Source organism: Scyliorhinus torazame, chromosome 24 (assembly GCF_047496885.1).
Source record: "Scyliorhinus torazame isolate Kashiwa2021f chromosome 24, sScyTor2.1, whole genome shotgun sequence".
Classification (NCBI taxonomy): Eukaryota; Metazoa; Chordata; class Chondrichthyes; order Carcharhiniformes; family Scyliorhinidae; genus Scyliorhinus; species Scyliorhinus torazame.
In genome coordinates this window covers 21976921-21999303 of record NC_092730.1, presented here as the reverse complement: position 1 = coordinate 21999303, position 22383 = coordinate 21976921, and the positions used below count along the sequence as shown (strand labels likewise).

Sequence of the window (22383 nt, the reverse complement as noted above, 5' to 3'; positions counted from 1 at the left end):
TGGCGGGCGAGCCGCCCTCTTGAACCCGGTGCGTGAGGTGTAGGTACACCCACAGTGCTGTTAGGGAGGGAGTTCCCAGGATTCTGACCCCGGCCACAGCGAAGGAGCGGCCGATATATTTCCGAGTGGGGATGGCGAGCGGCTCGGAGGGGGTGGGGAGCTTGCAGGCGGGGGTGTTCCCCGTGCGTCTGCTGCTGCCCTCGTCCTTCTAGACGGTAGAGGTGGCGGGTTTGGAAGGTGCTGTCGAAGGAGCGCGTGGCCGCGGGGGCGTCTTGTAGACGGTGCGCGCGGCACGATATGATTGAACGGAGTCTGCACCGGCCCTTACAAAGACCACCCTACATATCTGTAGGGGTTCCCTTCTCTTTACTCCACTTACAGGCCGGTGTTTGGGGGTCTGCCGATAGCTGTGAGCGTCTCTCTCCTCCAAGCCTCGGAATTTCGAAGGCCGGGGAATGTCGCACTGGGGCACCTCCGTAGGAGAGAGCGCTGGACCAGGCTCACCGTTTATATCTCACTGGTACCCTGATACTTAGATCACTCAGCTATCCCAGAACCACCACCAATGCCTGGGTGATTCTCTCTCTTGTCGGTGGGGCAAACTGCCACCCTCCACTCGAGTAGTTCCCCGAGAGAGAGAAAAAGAGAGACCACACTGTTTACGCCTAACCAGTAGTCTCCCTCGAGTGAGCGTTTCGGGGCGCCCAGATCACCCTCGGTTCCCGACTCCGGGATTCTGGTCGAGGATAAAAGTTGTGACTTTGCCAGAGCGTGTCAGTGAGAGGGGGGGGGAAAAGAAGGAACAAGACAGACTCCAAACGAGTTTCAAACTTACAATTTACTCAACAACACCAAAATCAACCTCTCCAATATCACACCACACATGAATAAAACTTTTATCTTTTATCTTATTACTACGGGAGAAAAATACTAACGGACACGACGAAAATCTTCCCTTACACAATTTTACAGATGAGTTACGGAGTTTAAAACGCTACCCCACTCCCTTGCCTCTACTCCTATCTTAGTTCGGGAACTTTCGGGAACTTTAACAAAGTTGGCTGAGGATCCTCACAACCCTGGGGGGCTCTGTCGTTTCCAGGTGCTTCCTTCCTTGGGTTAAAAAAGTTCTTCCCTCGTGTCACGATTCTACAAAACTAAGAAGCCCGCCCCCCCCCAGCATTCTCTTTTAAAAGTCAATTTCAAAAGGCTGATTCCGCCCTCTAAGCTACTTCAAGGACAATGGATTTCATAGATCATAGAATTTACAGTGCAGAAGCAGGCCATTCGGCCCATCGGGTCTGCACCGGCTCTTGGAAAGAGCACCCTACCCAAGCCCACACCTCCACCCTATCCCCATAACCCAGTAACCCCACCCGGCACTAGGGGCAATTTTGGACACTTAAGGGGCAATTTAGCACGGCCAATCCACCTAACCTGCACATCTTTGGACTGTGGGAGGAAACCGGAGCACCCGGAGGAAACCCACGCACACACGGGGAGGATGTGCAGACTCCGCACAGACAGCGACCCAAGCCGGGAATCGAACCTGGGACCCTGGAGCTGTGAAGCAATTGTGCTAACCACTGTGCTACCGTGCTGCCCCTGGACACTGGCAGTTTCGGTGTCGGCTGAAACTGCCTTACCCTGTTGCTTGTCGCTTTCGATGTCCTGTTTAATGCTTGCCGGCCAATTTTAACAAACTGTTAATGTTTTGTCCGGACCTTCCTGAACGATATCCCATTAACAAGTTGGGCCTTTTGTTTTCTGTTATGGGGCCGATTTGCGTGACCATTGTCTCCCTGCTGGGCTGTGCTCTTCTCGTCTGCTGATCCTCCATCTCCCTTTGTTCTTCTGGTGATTAGATGACCGGTGTGTCTGTGTCTCTGCTGCACCTGGATTCCTGTGCCTCGCACCTTTCCTGAGCCCAATCCACAGGCAGGTTAGGTTAGTCCCGCCGAGCCTTCTGGGAGGTTTTGTCAGCCGGCAGCCAGAATTGGCACATCTTTGGACACTAAGGGGCAATTTAACACGGCCAATCTACCTAACCTGCACATCTTTGGACACTAAGGGGCAATTTATCACGGCCAATCCACCTAACCTGCACATCTTTGGACACTAAGGGGCAATTTAGCACGGCCAATCCACCCAACCTGCACATCTTTGGACACTAATGGGCAATTTAGCACGGCCAATCCACCTAACCTGCACATCTTTGGACACTAAGGGGCAATTTAGCACGGCCAATCCACCCAACCTGCACATCTTTGGACACTAATGGGCAATTTAGCATGGCCAATCCACCCAACCTGCACATCTTTGGACACTAAGGGATAATTTAGCACGGCCAATCCACCTAACCTGCACATCTTTGGACACTAAGGGGCAATTTAGCACGGCCAATCCACCCAACCTGCACATCTTTGGACGCTAAGGGGCAATTTAGCACGGCCAATCCACCTAACCTGCACATCTTTCGACACTAAGGGGCAATTTAGCACGGCCAATCCACCCAACCTGCACATCTTTGGACACTAAGGGATAATTTAGCACGGCCAATCCACCTAACCTGCACATCTTTCGACACTAAGGGACAATTTAGCACGGCCAATCCACCTAACCTGCACATCTTTGGACACTAAGGGGCAATTTAGCATGGCCAATCCACCCAACCTGCACATCTTTGGACACTAAGGGGCAATTTAGCACGGCCAATCCACCTAACCTGCGCATCTTTGGACACTAATGGGCAATTTAGCACGGCCAATCCACCTAACCTGCACATCTTTGGACACTAATGGGCAATTTAGCACGGCCAATCCACCTAACCTGCACATCTTTGGACACTAAGGGGCAATTTAGCACGGCCAATCCACCTAACCTGCACATCTTTGGACACTAAGGGGCAATTTAGCACGGCCAATCCACCTAACCTGCACATCTTTGGCACTAAGGGGCAATTTAGCACGGCCAATCCACCTAACTTGCACATCTTTGGACACTAAGGGGCAATTTAGCACGGCCAATCCACCTAACCTGCACATCTTTGGACACTAAGGGGCAATTTATCATGGCCAATCCACCTAACCTGCACGTCTTTGGACACTAAGGGACAATTTAGCACGGCCAATCCACCTAACCTGCACATCTTTGGACACTAAGGGGCAATTTAGCACGGCCAATCCACCTAACCTGCACATCTTTGGACACTAAGGGACAATTTAGCACGGCCAATCCACCTAACCTGCACATCTTTGGACACTAAGGGACAATTTAGCACGGCCAATCCACCTAACCTGCACATCTTTGGACACTTAGGGACAATTTAGCACGGCCAATCCACCTAACCTGCTCATCTTTGGACACTAAGGGACAATTTAGCACGGCCAATCCACCTAACCTGCACATCTTTGGACACTAAGGAACAATTTATCACGGCCAATCCACCTAACCTGCACATCTTTGGACTTTGGGAGGAAACCGGAGCACCCGGAGGAAACCCACGCAGACACGGGGGAGAACGTGCAGACTCCGCACGGACAGCGACCCGAGCCGGGATTCGAACCCGGGACCCTGGAGCTGTGAAGCAACTGAGCTAACCACTGTGCTATCGTGCCGCCCTTGAACACCTCAAATGGGAGGACCGACGCCTTCTTGCCTCACTCGACTCCGAGTTAGCGAGGGACGATGGAGGGCGAGCGGTATGCGGGGGGAGCTGATGGGGAAGCAGGCGGGATGGATTGGATATTATGGGGTGATGGAGCTCAACACCCACGAGGTTAAATTCGCAGGGCAGATTTTAAAAAAGCACTCGGCACACATTTCAAGGTCTCAATTTCTAATCATTTGCCATTTTATTTCAACACCGGCAATTTGAAGCTCCGTCTAAAAAAAGCAGAATCTTTAACGAAGGACAGCCAACGGCGGATGTGGAATCCACGATTCTATTTACTACAATTGGAAGGCATACAAAAACGTCAGCCAGCATTGATATAGCGCCTGTGGTCAGCGAGAAAGGAGAATCCCAAACGGGCGGAGAATGCCGGCCATTGTCACAGGTCCGTTACGACACAGAAAAGGAGGCCATTTGGCCAATTTCGGGTCGCCATTGACCCCCCCCCTCGGCCCTGTGCGCCTCGATTCTGACTGACACCTCATCCAATGCTGTTTGAAAATCTAAATATACTACGTCCACTGGTTTTCCTTGATCTACCCTCCCGAGTTACACCCGAAGCAAAAACAAATCTGTTGAATATGGTATCCCTTTCATAAGTCATTGTTGATTCTGCCCACTCATAGAGTTTTCTAAATGTCTTGGCAACATGTCCCTAATAATAGATTTGAGCAATTTACCTACTACGAATATTAGGCTACCTGACGTTCCATCCTTAAACATCAGGGCTATGTTTGTTGCCTTCCAATTCTTGGGATCCCTTGTAGGTTTTCAGAAGTGCTAGATGATCAAAAATCAATGGCCCCTTCTCTCCTTCTTCGTCAGCCCCTCGGGGTCAAGGTCGACTTGACACCACTCGAATTCCAAGATGGCTGACATAAAGAACTGGGAGCAGGAGTAGGCCATCTGGCCCCTCGAGCCTGCTCCGCCATTCGATGAGATCATGGCTGATCTTTGGATTTCGCTACCCCAGAGCGAGTTAATTTGAGGGGGAGGTGGACAGATTTTTAATTGGCGATGGGTTGAAGGGCAATGGACTACGGGCAGGACGGTGGAGTTGAGGTCGAGAGAAGATCACCCACGATCATATCGGAGGAGGTGGACAGATTTTTAATTGGCGATGGGTTGAAGGGCGATGGACTACGGGCAGGATGGTGGAGTTGAGGTCGAGAGAAGATCACCCACGATCGTATCGGAGGGCGGAGTGGGCTCGAGGGGTTTGCCTCCCCCTCCGAGTTCTTACCGACACGCGGATTAGGAAGCAGGAGTGAGGCCAGTTGGCCCCTCGATCCTGCCCCGCCATTCGATACGATCGCGGCCGATCTGATTGGAACCCCGACCCCACATTCCTGCCGCCCGCCCCCCCCGATAACCTTTCACATCCCCCCCCGCGACCCCTTTGCCAATCGAGAATCTCTCCACCGCGGCCTTAAAAACATTCGCAGTCTCCGCTTCCGCCGCCTCTCGAGGGAGAGAGTTCCAGAGACTCGCCCCCCCCCCCCCCTCTGAGAGAAAACATTCCTCCCCGTCTCTGTTTTAAACGGGCCCCCCCCTTATTTTTAAACAGTGACACCCCCCCCCCTCGTTCTCGATCCTTCCACAAGAGGAAACGTCCTCTCCACGTCCCACCCTGTCAAGACAGCCCCCGCTCAGGATGTGAAAGGTTTCGATCGAATCGCCTCTCACTCTTCTAAACTCCAGTGGATACAAACCCGACCTCTCCGCCCTTTCCTCATCGGACAACCCACCCATTCCCGGTGTTAGTCTGGGAAACCTTCCCTGAACCGCTTCCCACACATTGACACCTTTCCTCAGATAAGGAGAGCGATACCGTCCACAACACTCCAGATGTGGTCTCGCCAACGCCCCTTGGGAGGTGCTATATAAATGCAGCTTATTGTTGCCGTTGCTGCAGATGTCACATCCTCTCTGCCTGTCACGTGATAGGACGACAGACACACCATGGCCTTCAATAAAGCACCAGACTCCGCCATTACCAGCCATCGGAGGCTCTCGGCCTACACCGTGTAAGCTCAGAGACCCCCCAGAAGCACTAGGCCCAGATTCCTTAACCTCTTCCCCATTTCCCTCCAGGTACTCGCCTCTTTGTTTTTAGCTGCAAGTCACTCCGGATCCACTCCTGTGTGAGGGGTGTGGTGTGGGGGAGGGGGGATGCAAGTGTGGGTATGTGGTGGGTTCGGGCCTAGCTGGGCAGGCTTTGTTCCCGTGGTTACGAGATAACCCGAGAGGGAGAAACGAGTAGTTCTAAGGTTGCTTACTTTACTCACGACCGGTACCCTCCCTCACATCTTACCCCCCACCCATGCCCCCTCAGAATTAGCCAGTCGATCCGGGAAGGGGCAAAAGGAACAGTTCGGGCCTGTCGAGGCCTGAACTGGCACCAACTGGCCTGGACTGGTGCTGGAGCGGTCTCAACTGGATCGGACTGGAAATGTTCCAACAAACTGGTGGATCTACGGGTGTATTTGGTAGTCCAGCAGGCGGGATTGCCTTTTGAACAGTGGACACGGACAAATTAGTTTAGCACGGAAAGCGACTGGAGAAAATATGTCAGCTCCAGACGAAGGCGCTAAGCCAATCACAGAATCAAACAGCAAAGAAGACGGTCGCTCGGCCCCGCTACCTGTGCTGGCTCGTTGAAGGAGGTATCCAATTAAGCCCACACCCAGCCACATAATCCCTAAATCCCTACATTTTCTCTCTGTCGCTGCTTAAAGTATACATCCAATTCCCCTTTAAGGTTTTCAGCGATTCGCTCTGTGAAATTCTTTTAAAATTCTCCTCATCACTCCCACTGTGCACAATCCCAATGGGCCCAAACCCTTCCCATTCACTCCCACTGTACACAATCCCAATGGACTCAAATCCCTTCCCATTCACTCCCACTGTGCACAATCCCAATGGACCCAAATCCCTTTCCATTTGCTCCCACTTTACACAATCCAAATAGACCCAAACCCCTCCCCATTCACTCCCATTGTACACAATCCCAATGGACTCAAATCCATTCCCATTCACTCCCACTGTACACACTCCCAATGGACTCAAATCCCTTCCCATTCGCTCCCACTGTACACAATACCAATGGACTCAAATCCCTTCCCATTCACTCCCACTGTGCACAATCCCAATGGACCCAAACCCCTTCCCATTCACTCCCATTTTACACAATCCGAATGGACTCAAACTCCTTCCCATTCACTCCCATTGTACACAATCCCAATGGACCCAAACCCCTTCCCATTCACTCCCATTGTACACACTCCCAATGGACCCGAACCCTTCCCATTCATTCCCACTGTACACAATCCCAATGGACACAAATCCCTTCCCATTCACTCCCACTGTGCACAATCCCAATGGACCCAAACACCTTTCCATTTGCTCCCACTTTACACAATCCAAATAGACCCAAACCCCTCCCCATTCACTCCCATTATACACAATCCCAATGGACCCAAATCCCTTCCCTTTCACTCCCATTGTACACAATCCCAAACGGACGCAAACCCCTTCCCATTCACTACCATTGTACACACTCCCAATGGATTAAACTCCTTCCCATCAACTCCCACTTAACACAATCCCAATGAACCCAAACCCCTTCCCATTCACTCCCATTTCACACAATCCCAATGGACGCAAAACCCTTCACATTCCCTCCCATTGTACACACTCCCAATGGACCCAAACCCCTTCCCATTCACTCCCATTGTGCACAATCCTAATGGACCCAAACCCCTTCCCATTCACTCCCATTGTACACAATCCCAATGGACCCAAACCCCTTCCCATTCACTCCCATTGTACACAATCCCAATGGACCCAAACCCTTCACCTTTCACTCCCATTGTACACAATCCCAAACGGACGCAAACCCCTTCCCATTCACTACCATTGTACACACTCCCAATGGATTAAACTCCTTCCCATCAACTCCCACTTAACACAATCCCAATGAACCCAAACCCCTTCCCATTCACTCCCATTTCACACAATCCCAATGGACGCAAAACCCTTCACATTCCCTCCCATTGTACACACTCCCAATGGACCCAAACCCCTTCCCATTCACTCCCATTGTGCACAATCCTAATGGACCCAAACCCCTTCCCATTCACTCCCATTGTTCACAATCCCAATGGACCCAAAACCCTTCACATTTGCTCCCATTGTACACACTCCCAATGGACCGAAACCCCTTCCCATTCACTCCCATTGTACACAATCCCAATGGGCCCAAACCCTTTCCCATTCGCTCCCACGTTACACAATCCAAATGGACCCAACCCCCTTCCCATTCACTCCCATTGTACACAATCCCAATGGACCCAATCCGCTTCCCATTCACTCCCATTGTACACAATCCCAATGGATTAAACTCCTTCCCATCAACTCCTACTTAACACAATCCCAATGGACCCAAACCCCTTCCCATTCACTCCCATTTCACACAATTCCAACGGACGCAAACCCCTTCCTATTCACTCCCATTGTACACACTCCCAATGGACCCAAACCCCTTCCCATTCACTCCCATTGTACACACTCCCAATGGACCGAAACCCCTTCCCATTCACTCCCATTGTACACATCCCAATGGACTCAAATCCATTCCCATTCACTCCCACTGTGCACAATCCCAATGGACCGAAACCCCTCCCCATTCACTCCCATTGTACACAATCCCAATGGACCCAACCCCCTTCCCATTCACTCCCATTGTACACAATCCCAATGGACTCAAATCCCTTCCCATTCTCTCCCACTGTGCACAATCCCAATGGACCCAAACCCCTTCCCATTCGCTCCCATTTTACACAATCCCAATGGACTCAAACCCCTCCCCATTCACTCCCATTGTACACAATCCCAATGGACTCAAATCCCTTCCCATTCACTCCCACTGTGTACAATCCCAATATACACAAACCCCTTCCCATTCGCTCCCATTGTACACAATCCCAATGGACCCAAACCCCTTCCCATTCACTACCATTGTACACAATCCCAATGGATTAAACTCCTTCCCATCAACTCCCACTTAACACAATCCCAATGAGCCCAAACCCCTTCCCATTCACTCCCATTGTACACAATCACAATGGACCCAAACCCCTTCCCATTCACTCCCATTGTGCACAATCCCAATGTACCCAAACCCTTTCCCATTCGCTCCCACTTTACACAATCCAAATTGACCCAACCCCCTTCCCATTCACTCCCATTGTACACAATCCCAATGGACCCAATCCGCTTCCCATTCACTCCCATTTCACACAATCCCAATGGACGCAAACCCCTTCCTATTCACTCCCATTGTACACAATCCCAATGGATTAAACTCCTTCCCATCAACTCCCACTTAACACAATCCCAATGGACCCAAACCCCTTCCCATTCACTCCCATTTCACACAATCCCAATGGACGCAAACCCCTTCCTATTCACTCCCATTGTACACAATCCCAATGCATTTAACTCGATCACATCAACTCCCACTTAACACAATCCCAATGGAAGCAAACCCCTTCCAATTCACTCCCATTGTACACAATCCCAATGGACACAAACCCCTTCCCATTCACTCCCATTGTACACAATCCCAATGGACGCAAACCCTTTCTCATTCGCTCCCACTTTACACAATCCAAATGGACCCAAACCCCTTCCCATTCACTCCCATTGTACACAATCCCAATGGACCCAAACCCCTTCCCATTCACTCCCATTGTACACAATCCCAATGGATTAAACTCCTACCCATCAACTCCCAGTTAACACAATCCCAATGAACCCAAACCCCTTCCCATTCACTCCCATTGTGCACAATCCCAATGGATCCAAACCCCTTCCCATTCACTCCCATTGTGCACAATCCCAATGGACCCAAACCGCTTCCCATTCACTCCAATTTCATACAATCCCAATGGACGCAAACCCCTTCCTATTCACTCCCATTGTACACAATCCCAATGCATTTAACTCGATCACATCAACTCCCACTTAACACAATCCCAATGGAAGCAAACCCCTTCCAATTCACTCCCATTGTACACAATCCCAATGGACACAAACCCCTTCCCATTCACTCCCATTGTACACAATCCCAATGGACGCAAACCCTTTCTCATTTGCTCCCACTTTACACAATCCAAATGGACCCAAACCCCTTCCCATTCACTCCCATTGTACACAATCCCAATGGACCCAAACCCCTTCCCATTCACTCCCATTGTACACAATCCCAATGGATTAAACTCCTACCCATCAACTCCCAGTTAACACAATCCCAATGAACCCAAACCCCTTCCCATTCACTCCCATTGTGCACAATCCCAATGGATCCAAACCCCTTCCCATTCACTCCCATTGTGCACAATCCCAATGGACCCAAACCGCTTCCCATTCACTCCAATTTCATACAATCCCAATGGACGCAAACCCCTTCCTATTCACTCCCATTGTACACAATCCCAATGGATTAAACTCCTTCCCATCAACACCCACTTAACACAATCCCAATGGACCCAAACCCCTTCCCATTCACTCCCATTTCACACAATCCCAATGGACGCAAACCACTTCCTATTCACTCCCATTGTACACAATCCCAATGCATTTAACTCCATCCCATCAACTCCCACTTAACACAATCCCAATGGACCCAATCCGCTTCCCATTCACTCCCATTGTACACAATCCCAATGGATTAAACTCCTTCCCATCAACTCCCACTTAACACAATCCCAATGAACCCAAACCCCTTCCCATTCACTCCCATTTCACACAATCCCAATGGACACAAACCCTTTCCCATTCGCTCCCACTTTACACAATCCAAATGGACCCAAACCCCTTCCCATTCACTCCCATTGTACACAATCCGAATGGACCCAAACCCCTTCCTATTCACTCCCATTGTACACAATCCCAATGGATTAAACTCCTTCCCATCAACTCCCACTTAACACAATCCCAATGAACCGAAACCCCTTCCCATTCACTCCCATTGTACACAATCCAAATGGACCCAAACCCCTTCCCATTCACTCCCATTGTACACAATCCCAATGGACCCAAACCCCTTCCTATTCACTCCCATTGTACACAATCCCAATGGATTAAACTCCTTCCAATTCACTCCCACTTAACACAATCCCAATGAAACCAAACCCCTTCCCATTCACTGCCACTTAACACAATCCCAATGGACGCAAACCACTTCCTATTCACTCCCATTGTACACAATCCCAATGCATTAAACTCCATCCCATCAACTCCCACTTAACACAATCCCAATGGACCCAATCCGCTTCCCATTCACTCCCATTGTACACAATCCCAATGGATTAAACTCCTTCCCATCAACTCCCACTTAACACGATCCCAATGAACCCAAACCCCTTCCCATTCGCTCCCATTGTGCACAATCCCAATGGATCCAAACCCCTTCCCATTCACTCCCATTGTGCACAATCCCAATGGATCCAAACCCCTTCACATTCGCTCCCACTTTACACAATCCAAATGGACCCAACCCCCTTCCCATTCACTCCCATTGTGCACAATCCCAATGGAACCAAACCCTTTCCCATTCGCTCCCACTTTACACAATCCAAATGGACCCAACCTCCTTCCCATTCACTCCCATTGTACACAATCCCAAAGGACCCAAACCGCTTCCCATTCACTCCAATTTCACACAATCCCAATGGACGCAAACCCCTTCCTATTCACTCCCATTGTACACAATCCCAATGGATTAAACTCCTTCCCATCAACACCCACTGTACACAATCCCAATGGACCCAAACCCCTTCCCATTCACTCCCATTGTACACAATCCCAATGGACCCAAACCCCTTCCCATTCACTCCCACTGTACACAATCCCTATGGATCAAACCCCTTCCCATTCACTCCCATGGGACACAATCCCAATGGATCCAAACCCCTTCCCATTCACTATCATTGTACACAATCCCAATGGACCTAAACCCCTTCCCATTCACTCCCACTGTAGACAACCCAATGGACCCAGCACTTTCCCGTTCACTCTCACTATGCACAATCCCGATGTTTTAAACCCCGTTCCCACTCACTCCCATTGTGCACAATCCCAATGGACCCAAACCCCTTCCCATTCACTCCCATTGTACACAATCCCAATGGATCCAAACCCCTTCCCATTCACTCCCATTGTACACACTCCCAATGGACCCAAACCCCTTCCCATTCACTCCCATTGTACACAATCCCAATGGACCTAAACCCCTTCCCATTCACTCCCACTGTACACAATCCCAATGGACCCAAACCCCTTCACATTCACTCCCATTGTACACAATCCCAATGGACCCAAACCCTTTCCCATTCACTCCCACTTTACACAATCCAAATGGACCCAACCCCCTTCCCATTCACTCCCATTGTGCACAATCCCAATGGACCCAAACCCTTTCCCATTCACTCCCATTGTGCACAATCCCAATGGACCCAAACCCTTTCCCATTCGTTCCCACTTTACACAATCCAAATGGACACAATCTCCTTCGCATTCTCTCCCATTGTACACAATCCCAATGGACCCAAACCGCTTCCCATTCACTCCCATTGTACACAATCCCAATGGATTAAACTTCTCCCCATCAACTCCCACTTAACACAATCCCAATGAACCCAAAACCCTTCCCATTCACGCCCATTGTGCACAATCCCAATGGATCCAAACCCCTTCACATTCACTCCCATTGTACACAATCCCAATGGACCCAAACCCCTTCACATTCACTCCCATTGTGCACACTCGCAATGGACCCAAACTCCTTCCCATTCACTCCCATTGTGCACAATCCCAATGGACCCAATCCGCTTCCCATTCACTCCCATTGTACACAATCCCAATGGATTAAACTCCTTCCCATCAACTCCCACTTAACACAATCCCAATGAACCCAAACCCCTTCCCATTCACTCCCATTGTGCACAATCCCAATGGATCCAAACCCCTTCACATTCACTCCCATTGTGCACAATCCCAATGGACCCAAACCGCTTCCCATTCACTCCAATTTCACACAATCCCAATGGACGCAAACCCCTTCCTATTCACTCCCATTGTGCACAATCCCAATGGATTAAACTCCTTCCCATCAACTCCCACTTAACACAATCCCAATGGACCCAAACCCCTTCCCATTCACTCCCATTTCACACAATCCCAATGGACGCAAACCACTTCCTATTCACTCCCATTGTACACAATCCCAATGCATTTAACTCCATCCCATCAACTCCCACTGAACACAATCCCAATGGACCCAATCCGCTTCCCATTCACTCCCATTGTACACAATCCCAATGGATTAAACTCCTTCCCATCAACTCCCACTTAACACAATCCCAATGAACCGAAACCTCTTCCCATTCACTCCCATTTCACACAATCCTAATGGACACAAACCCTTTCTCATTCGCTCCCACTTTACACAATCCAAATGGACCCAAACCCCTTCCCATTCACTCCCATTGTACACAATCCCAATGGACCCAAACCCCTTCCCATTCACTCCCATTGTGCACAATCCCAATGGATTAAACTCCTTCCCATCAACTCCCACTTAACACAATCCCAATGAAACCAAACCCCTTCCCATTCACTCCCACTTAACACAATCCCAATGGACGCAAACCACTTCCTATTCACTCCCATTGTACACAATCCCAATGGACCCAATCCGCTTCCCATTCACTCCCACTGTACACAATCCCAATGGATTAAACTCCTTCCCATCAACTTCCACTTAACACAATCCCAATGAACCCAAACCCCTTCCCATTCACTCCCATTGTGCACAATCCCAATGGATCCAAATCCCTTCCCATTCACTCCCATTGTGCACAATCCCAATGGATCCAAACCCCTTCACATTCACTCCCATTGTGCACAATCCCAATGGATCCAAACCCCTTCCCATTCACTCCCATTGTGCACAATCCCAATGGACCCAAACCCCTTCCCATTCACTCCCATTGTACACACTCCCAATGGACCCAAACCCTTTCCCATTCGCTCCCACTTTACACAATCCAAATGGACCCAACCCCCTTCCCATTCACTCCCATTGTGCACAATCCCAATGGACCCAAACCTTTTCCCATTCGCTCCCACTTTACACAATCCAAATGGACCCAACCTCCTTCCCATTCACTCCCATTGCACACCATCACAGTGGACCCAAACCGCTTCCCATTCACTCCAATTTCACACAATCCCAATGGACGCAAACCCCTTCCTATTCACTCCCATTGTACACAATCCCAATGGATTAAACTCCTTCCCATCAACACCCACTTAACACAATCCCAATGGACCCAAACCCCTTCCCATTCACTCCCATTTCACACAATCCCAATGGACGCAAACCACTTCCTATTCACTCCCATTGTATACAATCCCAATGCATTTAACTCCATCCCATCAACTCCCACTTAACACAATCCCAATGGACCCAATCCGCTTCCCATTCACTCCCATTGTACACAATCCCAATGGATTAAACTCCTTCCCATCAACTCCCACTTAACACAATCCCAATGAACCCAAACCCCTTCCCATTCACTCCCATTTCACACAATCCCAATGGACGCAAACCCTTTCTCATTCGCTCCCACTTTACACAATCCAAATGGACACAAACCCCTTGCCATTCACTCCCATTGTACACAAGCCCAATGGATTAAACTCCTTCCCATCAACTCCCACTTAACACAATCCCAATGAACCCAAACCCCTTCCCATTCACTCCCGTTGTGCACAATCCCAATGGATCCAAACCCCTTCCCATTCACTCCCATTGTACACAATCCCAATGGACCCAAACCCTTTCCCATTCGCTCCCACTTTACACAATCCAAATGGACCCAACCTCCTTCCCATTCACTCCCATTGTGCACAATCCCAATGGACCCAAACCCTTTCCCATTCGCTCCCACTGTCCACAATCCCAGTGGACCCAAACCGCTTCCCACTGACTCCCATTGTACACAATCCCAATGGACCCAAACCCCTTCCCATTCACTCCCATTGTGCACAATCCCAATGGACCCAAACCGCTTCCCACTGACTCCCATTGTACACAAACGCAATGTGCCCAAACCCCTTCCCATTCGCTCCCATTGTACACACTCCCAATGGACCCAAACCCCTTCCCATTCACTCCCATTGTGCACAATCCCAATGGACCCAAACCCTTTCCCATTCGCTCCCACTTTACACAATCCAGATGGACCCAACACCCTTTCCATTCACTCCCATTGTACACAATCCCAATGGACCCAAACCGCTTCCCACTGACTCCCATTGTACACAATCCCAATGGACCCAAACCCCTTCCCATTCACTCCCATTGTGCACAATCCCAATGGACCCAAACCCTTTCCCATTCGCTCCGACTTTACACAATCCAAATGGACCCATCCCCCTTCCCATTCACTCCCATTGTACACAATCCCAATGGACCCAAACCGCTCCCCATTCACTCCCATTGTACACAATCCCAATGGATTAAACTCCTTCCCATCAACTCCCACTTAACACAATCCCAATGAAACCAAACCCCTTCCCATTCACTCCAATTTCACACAATCCCAATGGACCCAAACCGCTCCCCATTCACTCCCATTGTGCACAATCCCAATGGATCCAAACCCCTTCCCATTCACTCCCATTGTGCACAAACCCAATGGACCCAAACCGCTTCCCATTCACTCCAATTTCACACAATCCCAATGGGCGCAAACCCCTTCCTATTCACTCCCATTGTACACAATCCCAATGGATTAAACTCCTTCCCATCAACTCCCACTTAACACAATCCCAATGGACCCAAACCCCTTCCCATTCACTCCCATTTCACACAATCCCAATGGACGCAAACCACTTCCTATTCACTCCCATTGTACACAATCCCAATGCATTAAACTCCATCCCATCAACTCCCACTTAACACAATCCCAATGGACCCAATCCGCTTCCCATTCACTCCCATTGTACACAAGCCCAATGGATTAAACTCCTTCCCATCAACTCCCACTTAACACAATCCCAATGAACCCAAACCCCTTCCCATTCACTCCCATTGTGCACAATCCCAATGGATCCAAACCCCTTCCCATTCACTCCCATTGTGCACAATCCCAATGGATCCAAACCCCTTCACATTCACTCCCATTGTGCACAATCCCAATGGATCCAAACCCCTTCCCATTCACTCCCATTGGGCACAATCCCAATGGACCCAAACCCCTCCCCATTCACTCCCATTGTACACAATCCCAATGGATCCAAACCCCTTCCCATTCACTCCCATTGTACACACTCCCAATGGACCCAAACCCTTTCCCATTCGCTCCCACTTTACACAATCCAAATGGACCCAACCCCCTTCCCATTCACTCCCATTGTGCACAATCCCAATGGACCCAAACCCTTTCCCATTCGCTCCCACTTTACACAATCCAAATGGACCCAACCTCCTTCCCATTCACTCCCATTGTGCACAATCCCAATGGACCCAAACCGCTTCCCATTCACTCCAATTTCACACAATCCCAATGGACGCAAACCCCTTCCTATTCACTCCCATTGTACACAATCCCAATGGATTAAACTCCTTCCCATCAACACCCACTTAACACAATCCCAATGGACCCAAACCCCTTCCCATTCACTCCCATTTCACACAATCCCAATAGACGCAAACCACTTCCCATTCACTCCCATTGTACACAATCCCAATGCATTCAACTCCATCCCATCAACTCCCACTTAACACAATCCCAATGGACCCAATCCGCTTCCCATTCACTCCCATTGTACACAATCCCAATGGATTAAACTCCTTCCCATCAACTCCCACTTAACACAATCCCAATGAACCCAAACCCCTTCCCATTCACTCCCATTTCACACAATCCCAATGGACGCAAACCCTTTCTCATTCGCTCCCACTTTACACAATCCAAATGGACACAAACCCCTTGCCATTCACTCCCATTGTACACAATCCCAATGGATTAAACTCCTTCCCATCAACTCCCACTTAACACAATCCCAATGAACCCAAACCCCTTCCCATTCACTCCGATTGTGCACAATCCCAATGGATCCAACCCCCTTCCCATTCACTCCCATTGTACACACTCCCAATGGACCCAAACCCTTTCCCATTCGCTCCCACTTTACACAATCCAAATGGACCCAACCCCCTTCCCATTCACTCCCATTGTGCACAATCCCAATGGACCCAAACCCTTTCCCATTCGCTCCCACTTTACACAATCCAAATGGACCCAACCCCCTTCCCATTCACTCCCATTGTGCACAACCCCAATGGACCCAAACCCTTTCCCATTCGCTCCCACTTTACACAATCCCAATGGACCCAAACCCTTTCCCATTCACTCCCACTGTCCACAATCCCAATGGACCCAAACCGCTTCCCACTGACTCCCATTGTACACAATCCCAATGGACCCAAACCCCTTCCCATTCACTCCCATTGTGCACAATCCCAATGGACCCAAACCGCTTCGCACTGACTCCCATTGTACACAAACGCAATGTGCCCAAACCCCTTCCCATTCACTCCCATTGTACACACTCCCAATGGACCCAAACCCCTTCCCATTCACTCCCATTGTGCACAATCCCAATGGACCCAAACCCTTTCCCATTCGCTCCCACTTTACACAATCCAAATGGACCCAACACCCTTCCCATTCACTCCCATTGTACACAATCCCAATGGACCCAAACCGCTTCCCACTGACTCCCATTGTACACAATCCCAATGGACCCAAACACCTTCCCATTCACTCCCATTGTGCACAATCCCAATGGACCCAAACCCTTTCCCATTCGCTCCGACTTTACACAATCCAAATGGACCCATCCCCCTTCCCATTCACTCCCACTGTACACAATCCCAATGGACCCAAACCGCTCCCCATTCACTCCCATTGTACACAATCCCAATGCATTAAACTCCATCCCATCAACTCCCACTTAACACAATCCCAATGGACCCAATCCGCTTCCCATTCACTCCCATTGTACACAATCCCAATGGATTAAACTCCATCCCATCAACTCCCACTTAACACAATCCCAATGAACCCAAACCCCTTCCCATTCACTCCCATTGTGCACGATCCCAATGGATCCAAACCCCTTCCCATTCACTCCCATTGTGCACAATCCCAATGGATCCAAACCCCTTCACATTCACTCCCATTGTGCACAATCCCAATGGATCCAAACCCCTTCCCATTCACTCCCATTGGGCACAATCCCAATGGACCCAAACCCCTCCCCATTCACTCCCATTGTACACAATCCCAATGGACGCAAACCCCTTCCTATTCACTCCCATTGTACACAATCCCAATGGACCCAAACCCTTTCCCATTCGCTCCCACTTTACACAATCCAAATGGACCCAACCCCCTTCCCATTCACTCCCATTGTGCACAATCCCAATGGACCCAAACCCTTTCCCATTCGCTCCCACTTTACACAATCCAAATGGACCCAACCTCCTTCCCATTCACTCCCATTGTACACAATCCCAATGGACCCAATCCGCTTCCCATTCACTCCCATTGTACACACTCCCAATGGACCCAAACCCCTTCCCATTCACTCCCATTGTACACAATCCCAATGGATTAAACTCCTTCCCATCAACACCCACTTACCACAATCCCAATGGACCCAAACCCCTTCCCATTCACTCCCATTTCACACAATCCCAATAGACGCAAACCACTTCCTATTCACTCCCATTGTACACAATCCCAATGCATTTAACTCCATCCCATCAACTCCCACTTAACACAATCCCAATGGACCCAATCCGCTTCCCATTCACTCCCATTGTACACAATCCCAATGGATTAAACTCCTTCCCATCAACTCCCACTTAACACAATCCCAATGAACCCAAACCCCTTCCCATTCACTCCCATTTCACACAATCCCAATGGACGCAAACCCTTTCTCATTCGCTCCCACTTTACACAATCCCAATGAACCCAAACCCCTTCCCATTCACTCCCATTGTGCAAAATCCCAATGGATCCAACCCCCTTCCCATTCACTCCCATTGTACACACTCCCAATGGACCCAAACCCTTTCCCATTCGCTCCCACTTTACACAATCCAAATGGACCCAACCCCTTTCCCATTCACTCCCATTGTGCACAATCCCAATGGACCCAAACCCTTTCCCATTCGCTCCCACTTTACACAATCCAAATGGACCCAACCCCCTTCCCATTCACTCCCATTGTGCACAATCCCAATGGACCCAAACCCTTTCCCATTCGCTCCCACTTTACACAATCCCAATGGACCCAAACGCTTTCCCATTCACTCCCACTGTCCACAATCCCAATGGACCCAAACCGCTTCCCACTGACTCCCATTGTACACAATCCCAATGGACCCAAACCCCTTCCCATTCACTCCCATTGTGCACAATCCCAATGGACCCAAACCGCTTCCCACTGACTCCCATTGTACACAAACGCAATGTGCCCAAACCCCTTCCCATTCACTCCCATTGTACACACTCCCAATGGACCCAAACCCCTTCCCATTCACTCCCATTGTGCACAATCCCAATGGACCCCAACCCTTTCCCATTCGCTCCCACTTTACACAATCCAAATGGACCCAACACCCTTCCCATTCACTCCCATTGTACACAATCCCAATGGACCCAAACCGCTTCCCACTGACTCCCATTGTACACAATCCCAATGGACCCAAACACCTTCCCATTCACTCCCATTGTGCACAATCCCAATGGACCCAAACCCTTTCCCATTCGCTCCGACTTTACACAATCCAAATGGACCCATCCCCCTTCCCATTCACTCCCACTGTACACAATCCCAATGGACCCAAACCGCTCCCCATTCACTCCCATTGTACACAATCCCAATGGATTAAACTCCTTCCCATCAACTCCCACTTAACACAATCCAAATGGACCCAAACCCCTTCCCATTCACTCCTATTTCACACAATCCCAAAGGACGCAAACCCCTTCCCATTCACTCCCATTGTACACAATCCCAATGGACACAAACCCCTTCCCATTCACTCCCATTGTGCACAATCTAAATGGACGCAAACCCCTTCCCATTCACTCCCATTGTACACAATCCCAATGGACACAAACCCCTTCCCATTCACTCCCATTGTACACACTCCCAATGGACCCAAACCCCTTCCCATTCACTCCCATTGTACACAATTTCAATGGATTAAACTCCTTCCCATGAACTCCCACTTAACACAATCCCAATGGACCCAAACCCCTTCCCATTCACTCCCACTGTACACACTCCCAATGGACCCAAACCCCTTCCCATTCACTCCCATTTCACACAATCCCAATGGACCCAAACCCCTTCCCATTCACTCCCATTGTACACAATCCCAATGGATCCAACCCCTTCTTATTCACTCCCATTGTGCACAATCCCAATGGACCGAAACCCCTTCCCATTCACTCCCATTGTACACAATCCCAATGGACCCAAACCCCTTCCCATTCACTCCCATTGTACACAATCCCAATGGACCCAATCTCTCTCCCCATTCACTCCCATTGTACACACTGCCAATGGACCCAAACCCCTTCCCATTCACTCCCATTGTACACAATCCCAATGGACCCAAACCCCTTCCCATTCACTCCCATTGTACACAATCCCAATGGACCCAAATCCCTCCCAATCACTCCCACTGTACACAATCCCAATGGACCCAAACCCCTTCCCATTCACTCCCATTGTACACAATCCCAATGGACCCAATCTCTCTCCCCATTCACTCCCATTGTACATACTCCCAATGGACCCAAACCCCTTCCCATTCACCCCCACTGTACACAATCCCAATGGACCCAAACCCCTTCCCATTCACTCCCATTGTGCACAATCCCAATGGACCCAAACCGCTTCCCACTGACTCCCATTGTACACAAACGCAATGTGCCCAAACCCCTTCCCATTCACTCCCATTGTACACACTCCCAATGGACCCAAACCCTTTCCCATTCACTCCCATTGTACACAATCCCAATGGACTCAAATCCCTCCCATTCACTCCCATTGTACACACTCCCAATGGACCCAAACCCCTTCCCATTCACTCCCATTGTACACAATCCCAATGGACTCAAATCCCTCCCAATCACTCCCACTGTACACAATCCTAATGGATCCAACCCCTTCCCATTCACTCCCACTATACACAATCCCAATGGGTTAAACCCCTTCCCATTCACTCTCATTTAATACAATCCCAATGGACCCAAACCCCTTCCCATTCACTCCCCCTGTATATAATCCAAATGGACACTAACCCCTTCCCATTGGCCCCCCTTGTACGCAATCCCAATGGACCCTACCCCCTTCCCTTACTGTAATGAATGAAAGGGGGACATAATATTACATTTTGGAAATTGGAAGTGGGAGAATTGTAAAATTGGAGTGTGGTCAATCATGGTGTGTGTCATTCCCGTTCCCCCCACGACCTCCCCTCTCAAGTTTCCGAGATGGAGGTGCATCATGTTTGTTTCAAGCATCAAGGATCGAATGGGCCTGGACCATCAAATTTAATTGCTAAGGGAACAAGTATTCGGAGTGCTATTTTTGGCCAAGTATTGGCTAGTGGAACATTGGCCTAGGACGCACAGCCCTCGCACATAGGTGCTCTGGGTGAACTTGAGGTAGCATGGGGGTGGGGGTGGGGGGTGGGGGGGAGGGGGGAAATCACAAGCAGCAGGTAAGGGTGGCTCGTTTTGCGAGCCACACCTTTGACCCCAGTTAACCTCTGACCTCCGCCCTCCCTGCCCGCGCCCCGCACCAGTATCGGTCGTAGGCCTCGTCGAACATTGGCTTGCACGCGATGCGGGCCTTCAGCTTGGAGCAGACCAGGAAGGAGCCCGCCATCTTGCGGTGGAGCGAGTACGTCTCCTCGGGCGGCGGGGTCAGGCGGTGCTGGAGCATGATGGGAAGGATGTCGTGGATGCGCTGGGTTGTGGTCTGGGAGCTAAAGTTGAAAGGTTCCGAGGAGGAGAAGGCTTCGCCCAGGATCATCACGGCGTCAACGTGAGCGTCCTTCATCACCTGTCAAGAGAAGGTCACCGGGGTCAGCGGGAAGATGGCAATACCGGGCTCTGATTGGTCAGTTCCCCTGGGCACCAAGCACATTGTTACCACAGTTGTGTCTCGCGGATTATCGTTTAACCAAACCTGTCCCAATCCGGGTCAGACGTGGAGTCTGATCCAGGTTAGCTTTGGGCCCGACCCTGGTCCGGCTCAGGACTGACCCCGGTTTGAGAGAACCGACTCCGGTTCCGGTTCCCGGGCACCGACTCCGGTTCCAGTGACAGACTCCGGGGACCGACTCCGGTTCCAGTGACAAACTCCGGGGACCGACTCCGGTTCCAGTGACAGACTCCGGGGACCGACTCCGGTTCCAGTGACAGACTCCGGGGACCGACTCCAGTTCCAGTGACAGACTCCGGGGACCGACTCCGGTTCCGGTTCCCGGGGACCGACTCCGGTTCCAGTGACAGACTCCGGGGACCGACTCCGGTTCCAGT

General features: G+C 50.2%; 1 protein-coding gene across 3 annotated transcripts in view; it reads right to left on the bottom strand.

Annotated features, from left to right (window-relative positions):
- Positions 1–5245: 5245 nt before the first annotated feature.
- The window catches only part of LOC140399959 (atypical kinase COQ8A, mitochondrial-like), a 142586-nt gene continuing 125448 nt past the window's right edge, over positions 5246–22383 (bottom strand). For all 3 annotated transcript variants that reach the window (XM_072489453.1, XM_072489452.1, XM_072489454.1), the window contains exon 15: positions 5246–21904. In XM_072489453.1, coding sequence (XP_072345554.1) covers positions 21602–21904 — 303 coding nt within the window. In that variant the 3' untranslated portion in view covers positions 5246–21601. The remainder of the gene's footprint in view (positions 21905–22383) is intronic.